At 34.7% G+C, this 12,368-nt stretch overlaps 1 protein-coding gene across 1 annotated transcript; it reads right to left on the bottom strand.

Moving 5' to 3' along the window:
• Positions 1 to 1,175: 1,175 nt before the first annotated feature.
• On the bottom strand, positions 1,176 to 8,547 carry LOC137742188 (disease resistance protein At4g27190-like). Its single transcript, XM_068481977.1, has 4 exons — positions 8,125 to 8,547; positions 6,292 to 6,397; positions 3,017 to 6,164; positions 1,176 to 1,580 (listed from the first exon to the last, which is right to left on the bottom strand). The coding sequence occupies exons 3-4, from the start codon at positions 6,160 to 6,162 to the stop codon at positions 1,532 to 1,534; spliced, it is 3,195 nt and encodes a 1,064-aa protein (XP_068338078.1). The 5' UTR covers positions 6,163 to 6,164; positions 6,292 to 6,397; positions 8,125 to 8,547; the 3' UTR covers positions 1,176 to 1,531.
• Between the last annotated feature and the right edge of the window lie 3,821 nt (positions 8,548 to 12,368).

Raw genomic sequence — 12,368 nt, 5'->3', positions numbered from 1 at the left:
CAATATAATACATTTCGGTGCATACATTTTGGTACACACATTTAGGTACGTTAATTTAATATAATACATTTCGGTGCATATATTTCGGTACATATATTTCGGTACTAACATTTAAATACATTAGTTCAATATAATACATTTCGGTACTAATATTTAGGTACATTAACGAGTTTTTCAAGTTTGAAGAATGTTAAATAAAATTAAAAAAATAAAAAACTCTTTTTTGGTCAAAAAATAAATTAAAAATTATATGTTAATAAATTTAAATATTTAATGGGAGACATTAAATAAAATGCACATTAATTATTTTGAATTAAGGACACATCAATGAATTATAATCAATATATAATCTAACACCAAATTTATTTTAAATTTCAATCATCTTGAAGGATCAAAGTTAAAAAAACCACTAATTTATATACACTTATTTATTCTATCTCTTTTTACTATTTTCCAGATTGCATTCAATAATAGTTTCCTATAGATTTGAGAATTAGCTCAGCACTTCTTAAGGAATTTCTTTGTTTTTTTTGTTTTTTGGTTGGTATGGTGCTCTTTTGTGATCAAATTGGTTGCTCTATGGACATGGAGGATGTGCTTGGGAGATCGGTTTTTTGGTATGATGCTACTTTTTAGGCATCATTAGTTTTCTGCTTTGTAGGCATCACCGTGTGTGCACAGTGAAAATGGCAGAGAGAGTGCATGAGGGAGAAAGTGAGAGAAGAGAGATAACCGAGAGGGTGTAAGAGAGATTTTCTGCAAATGACCTCTGGGTGGGAGGAAATAACCCATCTATATACGAGGAAAAATATCATTTTTGTCATATTGTTGTGCATGACGTTTGTATATTCGAAAATTCCTATTTTTGTCCTAAGTTTAAGAAAATGAGTCACTTTTATCTATTTCCTAAAAAAAAATATGAGTTTGCCAACAAGAAAAGCGACATGGAAATGCATATACAAATTCCTATATGCTGACAGTGAGGCGCACACAGAAAACAGTACACTAATCAGATTACCATGCCTATACGCAAATAGGAGAATGCCGCACATATCATTCATGGAAGAAGGAAAAGACGAAACAAAAAAAGAAACAAAATTGGGAGATGAAGAGTCCAAATTAACTTGCGATATCAATCCTTGTTATATATGCATACAATGGGAGCCTTGGAAGTTTTTGCTTCTAAGGCCACTGTGAATCCACCAACGTGCAATGATTTAGGAGATTAAATTCTTACAATTAATCCCATAATTTAGGATATTTTACCTCTGCACAAGAACCTTGCGGTTGGCACTTTAGGAAATTAGATTAGTGTGCAAATAACATGACACTACTGTATCATAACTCGTACGTGGAAATATGGAAGTCTCCCAGATATTTATACATATGGAGTCAACAAATTACATAAGAAAATGTCTAAATACAATAAACACACAAACAAAAAGATGGACCTCCATATTGACCCAACAGCCCAAAAAATAGTTTTGAGCCCTAAACAGAAAAAAACATCAAAGCAAACCCTAGCAGCTTCCTACCTTTGCCGCCAACCTGCTTGCCGAACGAACATCCCCTGCAACCATCTGAAATCAAAATAACCAGAGCCCCAAAATGAAAATTAAGCCACAGCAGGACCCAAAACAGAGCCCCAAACTCCTCCACAGAGCACCACAACAGTAGCCGCCACAAATCGAAGAAAGTCAGTGGGAAAAAACCCACTAGCAACAGTGCCAACAAAGGCAAACCAAAGGAAGGAGGTGGTGTGAACACCTGAGCCAACGCTCTACTCACCTTCCGGGAGAAGCGCGATAAATCGCGTTGAAAAAAAGTGGGAGGCGATCCTGTGGAGTCGAAGAAGGATGGAGCCAATCTGGATTGGGGAACTTTTTTTTGGGGGGGGGGGGGGGGTGGGGGGGTGGGGAAGGTCGAGAGAAATAAGGGGAAAAGGTGGAAGGAAGACGAAAGGAAACAAAGGGGAAAAGTGGAAGGAAGGAAGAAATGAGAAAAGTTGGAAAAGATATTGAAGTCAAAGAAAGCAGATGCACAAGGGGCTGAGTGGCAAACAGGCCACTGGGCAGCGGAAAATGGAAGATGAAGGAGAAGGAGAAGGAAAGAAAAAGAAAAAAGAGAAAGGAGAAGGGAAGGACGGCCACCAACCTTGGCCATAGCTAGGATCGGCGGCTGCGGGAGGAACGAAGTGGAGGACACACACACCAGTGAAAAAAGCTCTTAGAAGGAGAGAAAATCTCTCACAAGGAGAGAAGGTGCCACCACCTGGATGGTGAAAGATGCGCGACCTTATGCAATAATGTGTTTCTCATCAACTTCTTCCAGGAAAATTAATTACCTCTGCTCCCACAACCTTTTGGTCAATTCAAAATAATGGACAAGTATAAGTTAGCAATTTGCTTTGGTCTTTGCTCTCCAAATAAATTTATAACTATTTGTGTAATTCAAGTATTAAAAGAAATTCAAAGCAAAAGATAAATAATGGCAGAGCTAGAAATTTTTTACCGGATGGGCTAACTTAATTATTTGAATCTTTATAAATAAGGAAACTTGATACAATATTTTTTCACAATATCAAAGTTTCACAAGGTGAGTTAAGAATTTTCATTATTAAATAAATACGTGTTAAAATTCAAAACAATCCAAACTTGTATATGTACGAAAAGTGACGAGAAAAAGGATGTTCAAAAAGAGATGGTTTGTAAACTGTAGTTATATAATTTTATATAATTAAACCGATAGTGCACCTTCTATGGATTCTCTGCTATCGTCAATTCTCATGCCAACATTATAAAACATTGTGCAGAAATCAGAATACAGGAGAGAGTCCAACTTTTAAGAGATTCCCACTAGCATTCTCATTGATTGATATGTAGTAGGTAATTAATTTTGATTAGTTAATCAATTGGTATTTGATTTGTGGTAATTTTAGCCATTTCCTTTGAAGGAAATAGAGAAAATAGAGTGAAAATGAAAAGACAAATGAAATTTACGCATGAAACAGGTGTACCTTTTCCTTAGGAGGAGGAAATGTTGCTCATTGTTTAGTTGGACTTGCATCTGGCTGCGGAAGTCAGAAGTGGAGGTTAAAAACTGGGGGCAGTCCAGCACATGCAAGTATTCCAATGAAGGGCACAAAAGTGTAGCCCTTCCAGCGAAGATGCTTGTCAGCGTTGGAAGACTTTGCAATGCTAAGTTCTTCAGTTGTGGAAAAATGATCTCGGAATCCTGCACTATTAATCCCTCGCTTAGGCCGAAAAGTTTGTCCAAGCTATGGCATTCGTCCACCCAAAGCTCTTCCAATTGCAGCAGACATTGAACTATGTCGAATGTGAAGAGACTTTTCAGTTTCTTGCACTTGGAAATTGTCAGAATTCTAAGATTATGAAACATTGCAGGCTGAGCAGGATCGTTCCATATGTTTGTCAGTTCCGGTAGATTCTCCAGTTTCATCTCTCTCAGTTTTGTCAAGACCGTTTCTCCTTGTTCAAGCCCTTGAGATCTGAATATATAAACCATATCAGCTCCACATACAATAAGTACTTCAAGATTTTGTAGTCTCCGCAACAGATTAGATGGAACAAGTGCATCCGCCACACCTTCACACTGCTCCACCTCCAAGATCTTGAGATTTCCAAGCGACCCCGGCAGTAATTCACCAACACATAACTGTTGCAAGCAGTCCCAGTAGAAGACATGCAACTCTTCCAAGCTCTCGAACACAGGCTTATTTGGAACCCTAGTTACTGTGTTCATCAAAGTTACCATCTCACGGCACTCTTGGAGATGCAAAAACTTGAGTCCATGTAACTTCCCATGACCGTACTCGACAAGAATGTCAGTTAAACTTCTAGCCTCCATGTAGATTATTTTCTCCACTCTCTCCGTTACTGTGCTGTTAAACCAGTCTGGCAGCTTGTTGATTGTTGTGTCCAGAAGCAAGGCTCTTGAATATGGAGTAATAGTATTCTTTGATAATTGCACATTCACGGACCGATAAAATAGGTCTCTGCTGATACATATATCAAAATTTACCCAATTTCGAAGGAACCCTACATTTTTCGGAAGGCATTCTGCATCAGAAATGTCAACCTTCAAAATGTTTAAGTAACACAAGCTAATTAGCTCATCAAAACTAGCATTAGTTTTGTCATCTTCTCCTTCAACTTTCTTGCCCCAGTCAGCGAAACTCTGTTGCATGTATAGTTCTTCTAATTTGGACAGCCGCGATATCACATTGGATGGAATTGTTGCAATGTAGGTACTCATAGTGAGATCCAACATCCTTAAATTGGTCAAATGTCCAATTTCTTCCGGCAATTCCTCAATACCAGATTCTCTCAAACTAAGAACCTCCAGTTTTTTCAGTTCTCCGAGAATTGATACATCCATTATTGACTGACAACGATCTAGATGCAGCGTTTGGAGCTTGGTTAAGAGATTAAATGATGTGGGTAATGAAGAAATTTCGGTACTACTTATGTCGAATACCCTTAATGCATTTGGGCTTTGGAAAAAATCTTCTGGGATCTCCTCTACTTGAAAATTTGACTGTAGTAATAAAATCTGGAGTTTTGGACATACCAATTCGTCAGGAAGATTGCAAATCTCATTCCCCATCAGGGAGATTGCGGAGTAGTCTTCGAGTGAATTCATTGGCCAATCCTTTAAGTGGCAGCCAGCTTTTACGAAAAATCCTTGGCCATCCCCAGATGATGCAATTAGTATTGCCATGTCCCGAATCACATCATGCATTCTTACACATCCGTCTTGTTCACCATTCAAAACCAAGCTACAAGCTTTAAGGTACTCGGCCACCAAATGTGCTGTTCTTCTGGCATCTTGCATTGAGTTGGCATCTCGAAACAATCCTTTCCCAATACCATACTTCAGCAAGTCTTCGATTTGGATGTCAGAGTCCTCCGGGAATAAGCAGCAAAGTAAGAAGCATGACTTGGCGTCATTGTCCTTCAAGTAATCGTAGCTCAACTTTATACACCTGAACACATCCCCCTCGTCATCAAGGTTGGTAGTTTGGGACATCTCCAGTCGTCGAGCTGCTTCTCTCCATTCTTCTAAGTCCTTATCTCCGAGTGCTCTTGCAACTGCAATCAAAGCAATTGGGAGACCACCGCATTCTCTAGCTACCTTCCTCGCTGTGTCATAAAAATTGGTTGATTGAAAAGGCATGTTCGCCTTTTTCACAAACAAGGCCCAAGAATCTTCTTTTGACAGGATATCGAGATGAATCTTTTTTTGGCTCTTCATGGTATGACATATATTCCATATCCTTGTGGTGAGTAGAACTTTGGAATTGCAGTTTTGGAGCTCGTAGTGATCGGGGATCCCTATGAGAGACAAATCTATTGTCTTCCAAATGTCGTCCAAAATTATAAGGATCTTTTTTCCTCTCATTATTCTCTCCTTCAATCTAGCTGCTCTGGCTATTTCTGTCTGCTCATTCAAATTCAAGGCCAGCATTTCTGCAAGCTGTTGTTGAATCTTAACCAGGTTCGGGTTTTGGGAAATGACAGCCATAATCACATGATCAAAGAGCTTGTCTTTACACGCTTGCAAACCAACATGTTTCACCAAGGTCGTCTTGCCTATGCCTCCCATTCCATGGACCGCAATGACAGTGACGTTATTGTCTTTCAGTGCCTTCATGACCCCATCCATGGCTTGCCTTGTTGCTTCAAATGCTTCGAAATCTCCTGCTGACATGGTGGACTCAAACTCAATGGGTCGGAGAACTTGAAGCAAAACTGTTTCAAACCTTTTTTCTTCTTTAAGCTTGTTCATTTCTTCTGCCTCCTTAACTGCTCTCTTGCTTAAACTGTAACGCCATTTCAAAGTCGGACAGCAGCCTCCGAGGCATGTTTTGTCTTCTCGGGCTTCATTATTCAGTCTTTTCGCATGGATTATGGCATTGTCAGCATCCTTGAGCCATTTTTGAACCTCGGACTTAACTTCGTCTCCATTCATTCGTGCCGCATCCACTTCTCGCTGGTAATCATTCTGCATGGCCTCTAGCTTTTCGACCAGAACTTCAAGAGACTGCATGTGGCTCTTGTAATGCACCAAGTAAACCAGATGACGCTTCACTGGAGTCCATAACAACTCACCAACTCGTAGTACGAAACTAACAATTTCCATGCCTGTCCTTTGAAAAAAAAAAAAATTAACAGAGAAAAACGAACGTAAGATTCAAAGTTCAAACAATAAAATAGCTACCACCAAAAAGGGAGAAAAACTATGCAGGGATTTGATAACTAGATGACTAACCTGGATCTTCCTTAGCTTCAACTGATACAGACTTTGAGAACGTTTTTGTGCGTTGGACGAATGTCAATGATTATGAGAGGATGTTTAGGCTTGGTTCTTCTGATGTCTGATAACAGTTAAGGTAGACAAAGGATCAGCAGAGAAAGAATCCAACTAATATTTTCTTCGTTTGTAGTTTTCGGAATAGGACAGGGAACGGACTCTTTAAACACTTTCGAGCATCTCCAATCATTCTTCGAGAAATTTTTCAGTTTACCAGCAGCACAACCGGATATACCAAGTGTCATAATACAATTGGTTGGAGAATTTTTTTTTTTCAAATTTCCAATTAGTTGTATTATGACACTTGGTGCACTATGCACCGGGTCGCGCTCTCGTCACACTAAAAAATCTCTCTCATCCTTCCTATTTTGAAGTTAAATTATATTTTAGCTAAACTTCAACTGGACTTTCTAGTTGTCTGTTAATTAAAAAAGGATAGTGTGGACTTTCTAGTTGTCTGCTAATTAAAAAGAGTTTGTTTAGATTCTGTCCAAAAATCTAATTTGTTTTTCAAATTGAGTCTAATTGTACCATACCTATATTATATTATAATAAGACTATAAAATGTTTCAACCGAATTTATTTAAGATAGTGTTGAATGCAACTAATTATGAAGAGGTAGATTATAAGCAAAGCAACTAAAAGTGATTTATCTTGTGATATACGTAGATTATCGACCAAAAAGTGATGATATCCGTATATTATTTAGTAAAGAGACTGAATGCGCTACGGTTGAAGGAATTTAAATTTACAATTCCTTAAAATTTTCAGTTTTATCATAGATTTAATAAAAAGATAATAATCAATGGACCTATTTTTTAGAAAGTGGACTATTCCTAATAAGAACTCACAAAATTGGATTTATATTGAATTTATCCTTAAAAGAATACTAAGATGTCTAGTTTTGAGAATTACAACGAGTAGCGGCCAATATAACTAAAGAAAAGATGTTTATATAGTGATTGTAATTTGGAGTGCATGATTACTATTTTTTGAGTATTTAGGAGCATTGAAAAAGATATTTATAATCTATTTACAAGGAACTACTAGAGTTTATTCTTAAGATGGTAGAGACTTATGTCTCGTTTACGTATTCGTAATCAAAATTGGAGGAATTGGATCGAGAGGGAATTGAATTGAAGAAGAATTGGATTGAAGAGAACCAAAATCCAGATTTCCATAAAAGTTGTTTACTAAAATGTTTTGGAATCAGAATAAAAATAGTACTGAATCCATAAAACTATTTACTAATTCAACATAGTCGAATAGGAATATAAAACATTATAATTACTAAATACCCATGTCACAAATCAAATATATTATGCTTATTTTTTATACAATTTGATATAATATAATAGTAAATTTAAAAAAATTATTTATCAGTGCCCCTAGCACATTTACCAACTACCACCTTCTGTATTTAAATTTTATTATACTTTTAGATTGGGTAATGTTAATGACACCAAATTTCTAAATCAAATTTTACAAAATAAATAATATGATTAAATTATTACTTAAACGTTGATTGACGTATTTATTTTCTATTAGTGACATATCATTTGGTTTAAAATTTTAGTTGTCCTAATATTATTCTTTTAAATTATTAGACAAAATTAAGAAAGCTCACCAATTCTAAAAATATTAAACTCATAATTTCAAATTTTGTCATTTTGAAATTAATTAGTAATTTTAAATCGCTTCTCTTCCAAACATGGAGAGAAGAAAATAACTTAGAAATAAAATGACATCTGTAATTCACTCATCAGATAATATTGCGTTTTCTCTTTATACCTGACAACCTGATGATCTGACCTTTGATTCACCAACTCGACTCCGCCGCCATGGCCGTCCCGTTCAACTTCGAGTAGGTTGCTGTTGGGGGGAGGGCGCACGAGAGTTTCTCATTTTCTCTTTTTTTTTTCTTTTTTTTTTCCTTCTTCTTCTTCCTCCTTCGGGTTGGGTTGGGGTTGGGTTTTTTTTTTTTTTTTTTTTTTCCCCTTCTTCTTCCTCCTCCTTCTTTCTGGGTTGCAGGGGGTTGGGTTTGTGGTGTGGGGAGGGGTGACGAACTGGGTTTGGTTTGGGGTTTCTTTTTTTTTTTTTTTTTTTTTTTTTCTCTTGTTCTTCCTCCTTTTTCTTTTAGGGTTGCAGGAAGATGGGGAAGAGAGAGAGAGGAGGGAGGGACGAAAAGGAGAGTGTTATATTTTTTTTTTTATGTACTTTTTATTATTATTTTAATATTTAAACAATATTAAATGATTTTTTTTGTTTTTAATAATATTTTATTAGTTTTTTAGTTAAAAATTGGTCCGGATCAAGCCACGTCAGCATTTAACTGAGAAATAAACGACCAAACTAACGGAAGATATAACATTGACACAATTTCTAAAGATGAGGTATGACATTGTCAATTTTAAAAGATGAGATATGAAAGTTTTGTGACACCAATAGTTGAGGTAGTTTTTTGTACTTTATCCTAAATTTTATTATACTTTTAGATTGGGTAATGTTAATGACACAAAATTTCTAAATTAAATTTTGTAAAATAAATAATATGATTAAATTATTACTTAAATGTTGATTAACGTATTTATTTTCTATTAGTGATATATCATTTGGTTTAAAAATTTAGTTCCTAGTATTATTCTTTTAAATTATTAGACAAAATTAAGAAAGCTCACCAATTCTAAAAATATTAAATTCATAATTTCAAATTCCGTCATTTTGAAATTAATTAGTAATTTTAAATCGCTTCTCTTCCAAACATGGAGAGAAGAAAATAACTTAGAAATAAAATGACATCCGTAATTCACTCATCAGATAATATTGCGTTTTCTCTTTATACCTGACAACCTGATGATCTGACCTTTGATTCACCAACTCGACTCAGCCGCCATGGCCGTCCCGTTCAACTTCGAGTAGGTTGCTGTTGGGGTGGGGTGTTAGCACAGCTATTCACTCATCAGATAATTCTCTCTAGTTGTAGAGTTGTAGATGGACTTACTGCTCTAAAAATGGGTCACAAAATCGGAAAGTATAGTAGACGTACGCCTCGACAGAATTAGGCGAAGCTGGCAGGGGCTGGGTGGGGGTTAGGAGGACGTATGTTGAGAACGCCGAAATCTGAAAAAACAAAATTCGTTGCTGAGGCTGCGTTCGGTGTTCTCTTCAAGGTGGTCTCCCCATCTTATCTTTTCTTTGTATTTTATTCTGTTAATTTATTAGCCCCTCGTCATCTTTTCTTCTACTCCTAAAACAATCTTTTTTTTTTTTGTCAACTAAAACAATCATTTTCTGCCTCCTAATCTTTTTTTATTCTTTTGTAGGTATTATTTTATGACTTTTTTTTAGACCCGCCATGTAATAAGGGATTTGAATCCCATTCGACTCTAAATTGTGAGGATCTTAGAGATCGTTACATTTTATTTATTTATTATGTATTGTGTGATCAGAAATTATTTAAATTTTTTTTATGTAAAATTAAACATAAATAATATCTAACGAAAACTGATAAAGTGAATTTGAAGTGGTTCCTCTTCCTATAATAAGATTAAAAATACTAATAATTTAGACTATTTTATTATTTTTAATTGTTATAGCCCATCTAATAAATAAAAGTTCTGAAAAATAAGATTATTTTTAGAAAAAGTAAGAGTTAATAAATATTAAATAAATTATTTACTTTAATCAATGTCAAAATTTATTATTATTATATTTCAAATCTACACACACTGAGACACACGTCCCAATAAGTCTTTTTCTTTGATTAGTTTCTAAAGACTAGTCTATAGTGATTAGTTTAGGTTTCCTAGGAGTAGACATTTAGTTTTAAAAAGATTATTTATTATTTTATTAGTTTAGGTTTCTTAGAAGTAGTTTATTATTATTATTTTTTTTCAATTTTTGGAGTACAACAATATCTCTTTTTCACTTTTCAGAGAGTCGTTGTCCTGTCTTGTTTGTAGTTTCCCTTTTTTTTTTTTTTTTTTTTGTCTTCTTCCTCTTCTTCTTTTTTCTTCTTCTTCTTCTTCCTCCTTCCGGTTGGGTTGGGGTTGGGTTTTTTTTTTTTTTTTTTTTTCTTCTTCTTCCTCCTCCTTCTTTCTGGGTTGAAGGGGGTTGGGTTTGTGGTGTGGGGAGGGGTGACAAACTGGGTTTGGTTTGGGATTTCTTTTTTTTTTTTTTTTTTTTTTCCGTTTCTTCTTCTTCCTCCTTTTTCTTTTTGGGTTGCAGGAAGATGGGGGAAGAGAGAGAGGAGGGAGGGACGAAAAGGAGAGCTTTATTTATTTTTTTAATGTACTTTTTATTATTATTTTAATATTTAAATAATATTAAATGATTTTTTTTAATAATATTTTATTAGTTTTTTAATAAAAAATGGGTTCAGATCTAGCCACGTCAGCATTTAACTGAGAAATAAACGACCAAACTAACGGAAGGTATAACATTGACACAATTTCTAAAGATGAGGTATGACATTGTCAATTTTAAAAGATGAGGTATGAAAGTGTCGTGACACCAATAGTTGAGATAATTTTTTGTACTTTACCCTAAATTTTATTATACTTTTAGATTGGGTAATGTTAATGATACCAAATTTCTAAATTAAATTTTGTAAAATAAATAATATGATTAAATTATTACTTAAATGTTGATTAACGTATTTATTTTCTATTAGTGACATATCATTTGGTTTAAAATTTTAATTCTCCTAGTATTAGACAAAATTAAGAAAGCTCACCAATTCTAAAAATATTAAATTCATAATTTCCAATCCCGTCATTTTGAAATTAATTAGTAATTTTAAATCGTTTCTCTTCCAAACATAGAGAGAAGAAAATAACTTAGAAATAAAATGACATCCGTAATTCACTCATCAGAAAATATTGCGTTTTCTCTTTATACCTGACAACCTGATGATCTGACCTTTGATTCACCAACTCGACTCCGCCGCCATGGCCGTCCCGTTCAACTTCGAGTAGGTTGCTGTTGGGGTGGGGTGTTAGCACAGCTATTCACTCATCAGATAATTCTCTCTAGTTGTAGAGTTGTAGATGGACTTACTGCTCTAAAAATCGGTCACAAAATCGGAAAGTATAGTAGACGTACGCCTGGACAGAATTAGGCGAAGCTGGCAGGGGCTGGGTGGGGGTTAGGAGGACGTATGTTGAGAACGCCGAAATCTGAAAAAAAAATAATCGTTGCTGAGGCTGCGTTCGGTGTTCTCTTCAAGGTGGCCTCCCCATCTTATCTTTTCTTTGTATTTTATTCTGTTAATTTATTAGCCCCTCATCATCTTTTCTTCTACTCCTAAAACAATCATTTTTTTTTTTTGTCAACTAAAACAATCATTTTCTGCCTCCTAATCTTTTTTTATTCTTTTGTAGGTATTATTTTATGACTTTTTTTAGACCCGCCATGTAATAAGGGATTTGAATCCCATTCGAATATAAATTGTGAGGATCTTAGGGATCCTTACATTTTATCCATTTATTATGTATTGTGTGATCAGGAATTATTTAAATTATTTATTTAAAATTAAACAAAAATAATATCTAATGAAAACTGATAAAGTGGATCTGAAGTGGTTCCTCTTCCTATAATAAGATTAAAAATACTAATAATTTAGACTATTTTTTTATTTTTAATTGTTATAGCCTACCTAATAAGTAAAAGTTCTGAAAAATAAGATTACTTTTAGAAAAATTAAGAGTTAATAAATATTAAATAAATTATTTACTTTAATCAATGTCAAAATTTATTATTATTATATTTCAAATCTACACATACTGAGACACACGTCCCAATAAGTCTTTTTCTTTGATTAGTTTCTAGAGAGTAGTCTATAATGATTAGTTTAGGTTTCCTAAGAGTAGACATTCAGTTTTAAAAAGATTATTTATTATTTTAGGTTTCTTAGGAGTAGTTTATTATTATTATTTTTTTCAACTTTTGGGGGACAACAATGACTCTTTTTCATTTTTCAGAAAGTCGTTGTCCCATCTCGTTTGTAGTTCACAGAAACCAAGAGAAACTTTATT

This window comes from Pyrus communis, chromosome 8 (genome assembly GCF_963583255.1).
Source record: "Pyrus communis chromosome 8, drPyrComm1.1, whole genome shotgun sequence".
In the NCBI taxonomy this organism is placed as follows: domain Eukaryota; kingdom Viridiplantae; phylum Streptophyta; class Magnoliopsida; order Rosales; family Rosaceae; genus Pyrus; species Pyrus communis.
The sequence above is the reverse complement of the archived record's forward strand: the minus strand, read 5'-3'. Positions and strand labels throughout refer to the sequence as shown.